Raw genomic sequence first — 1,772 nt, forward strand, 5'->3', positions numbered from 1 at the left:
GCCAACACCAAGGGCTCAACAGAAAATGTCTAGAAAATAATGATGGCAACATATGTACAAATATGCTTGATACAACTGATGTATAGATTGTCCTAAGAGCTGTAAGAGCCCCCAATAACATATTAAAAAGAATCTAGGCATAGTGTTTAATTTGAATGATTCTCATGGGTTGGCCATAGAGTAATGAATTATGAGTTGAAAGCTAATGGCATCCAAAGAATCCTCAGGGACTTCCTATGTTCAATGTCAACAGTTTGGTGTTAGTCCTATCATCAATATAGTCCTAATCTTCTCCAGCCCAATGCTGACGTCAGAGTCTAAATTTATCTTTAACTTGTACTATTTCAAATTTCCAATTTCTAATGAACTAAATCAGTATTATTCATGCTTCTAGAATTCCAGTAGGAAATACAGAAAAGGATAAAACACATCTAAATCACCTGAACATTGGTCATTTTCTTTGGTCCTTAGGATACTTTCGGCAACCGGGATGCTCTATTTTTGTCTTATCTGGATAAGCTCTAATGATGTTCGCAAATTTCAATTTCTCATGAAGTCAACCCAGCACTTTCTCCTTCCAAGCTGCTGGTGATTCAAAACCTGCAGGCTTATGGGAGAAAACAATGTGAGTAATCTATCACCTGTAGGTCCAGATACTGTTACTCTTCATATCCCTCTTTTTTTTTTTCCATAGTAGCATGCTCACCTAAGCCTCACTTGGTGGTTCATGTGGAGATGGGAAACCAGAGGGCAGGAGAGAGTGGTAGGGGAAGGATGACAAGGGGAAAGGGAACAGGGGAGCGGAGAAAGGCCAAGGGGGATCTTTATTGCTAACCAAGGCTTATATATCTTTGGGGGAGTCCAAGCCCACTAATTACAGATAAAGATATACATCACAGGAAGGGGTTGCACTATAGGTTATACAGCAATGAGGGGGACAATCTAGGGATTTACATGCAATAGGAAGAGGAGGGATTGGGGTATACATGTGACAAGATGGGCAGAGTGGCGGTTTTCCTGCCCTCCTATCCCTCTTCTTAACACAAAGTCCTCAATACTGTTATCAATCCCCTTTTTGAGTGACGAAAAACTTGTTTATACCCTGGGTACTAAAATCTAAAACTCATGATGTTCAGAGATGTGAGGAAAAGAAGACTTTATAATAAATAGAGATTGGACAATCAAATATACATGTCGAAAAGAAGAAACAAAAAATGCTGGACACCTACCTCACAACATACAGAACTATCAATTCTTTACTGTTCGGCTCTCAAGGAGAATGACAAATCAGTTAACCTTAAAGATGATTATGCTAATTAAAGCATCTGGAAACATTGTAAATGGGCTATATTAAGAACTATTATAAACTGAAGATTATTTTTCTAGAGGAACTATAAATTGTGCAATCACTTTAGAAACACTTTAAAACTCACCATCAAGTAGAGGTAGACGTATAAGCACTGGATAGGACACAGGAGAACTGCTCTACAGTTTCCAAGACTATAAAGTCATAACAGGCAGCTAATGGGTTTGTACCTCTGACCTTGAGGTTAACAGTCCAAACTCTTAATCCATGTCAAAACCAGGGCTCCATAGTAAACACTTATATATCATCTATTAGTTTTTAACTTACATATATACTTTGGAATGAAGTAAGAGGTATACATCCCCCCACAGTGAATGGACTTTTGAACCCCAAGACAAATAACATTTTAAATGTAGCATTATTTGTACTAACCCAATGCAGTTAGATAGTTTGCCTATACAAGTAT

At 37.9% G+C, this 1,772-nt stretch overlaps 1 protein-coding gene across 1 annotated transcript in view; it reads right to left on the reverse strand.

Moving 5' to 3' along the window:
* LOC123522267 (zinc finger protein 432-like) overlaps positions 1–1,772 on the reverse strand; it is a 48,653-nt gene that overhangs the window by 45,192 nt on the left and 1,689 nt on the right. The window contains exon 3 of the mRNA XM_045295016.1: positions 441–607. Coding sequence (XP_045150951.1) covers positions 441–455 — 15 coding nt within the window. The 5' untranslated portion in view covers positions 456–607. The remainder of the gene's footprint in view (positions 1–440; positions 608–1,772) is intronic.

This window comes from Echinops telfairi, unplaced genomic scaffold (assembly GCF_000313985.2).
Source record: "Echinops telfairi isolate 266 unplaced genomic scaffold, ASM31398v2 ScPeMD7_4225;HRSCAF=4972, whole genome shotgun sequence".
Classification (NCBI taxonomy): Eukaryota; Metazoa; Chordata; class Mammalia; order Afrosoricida; family Tenrecidae; genus Echinops; species Echinops telfairi.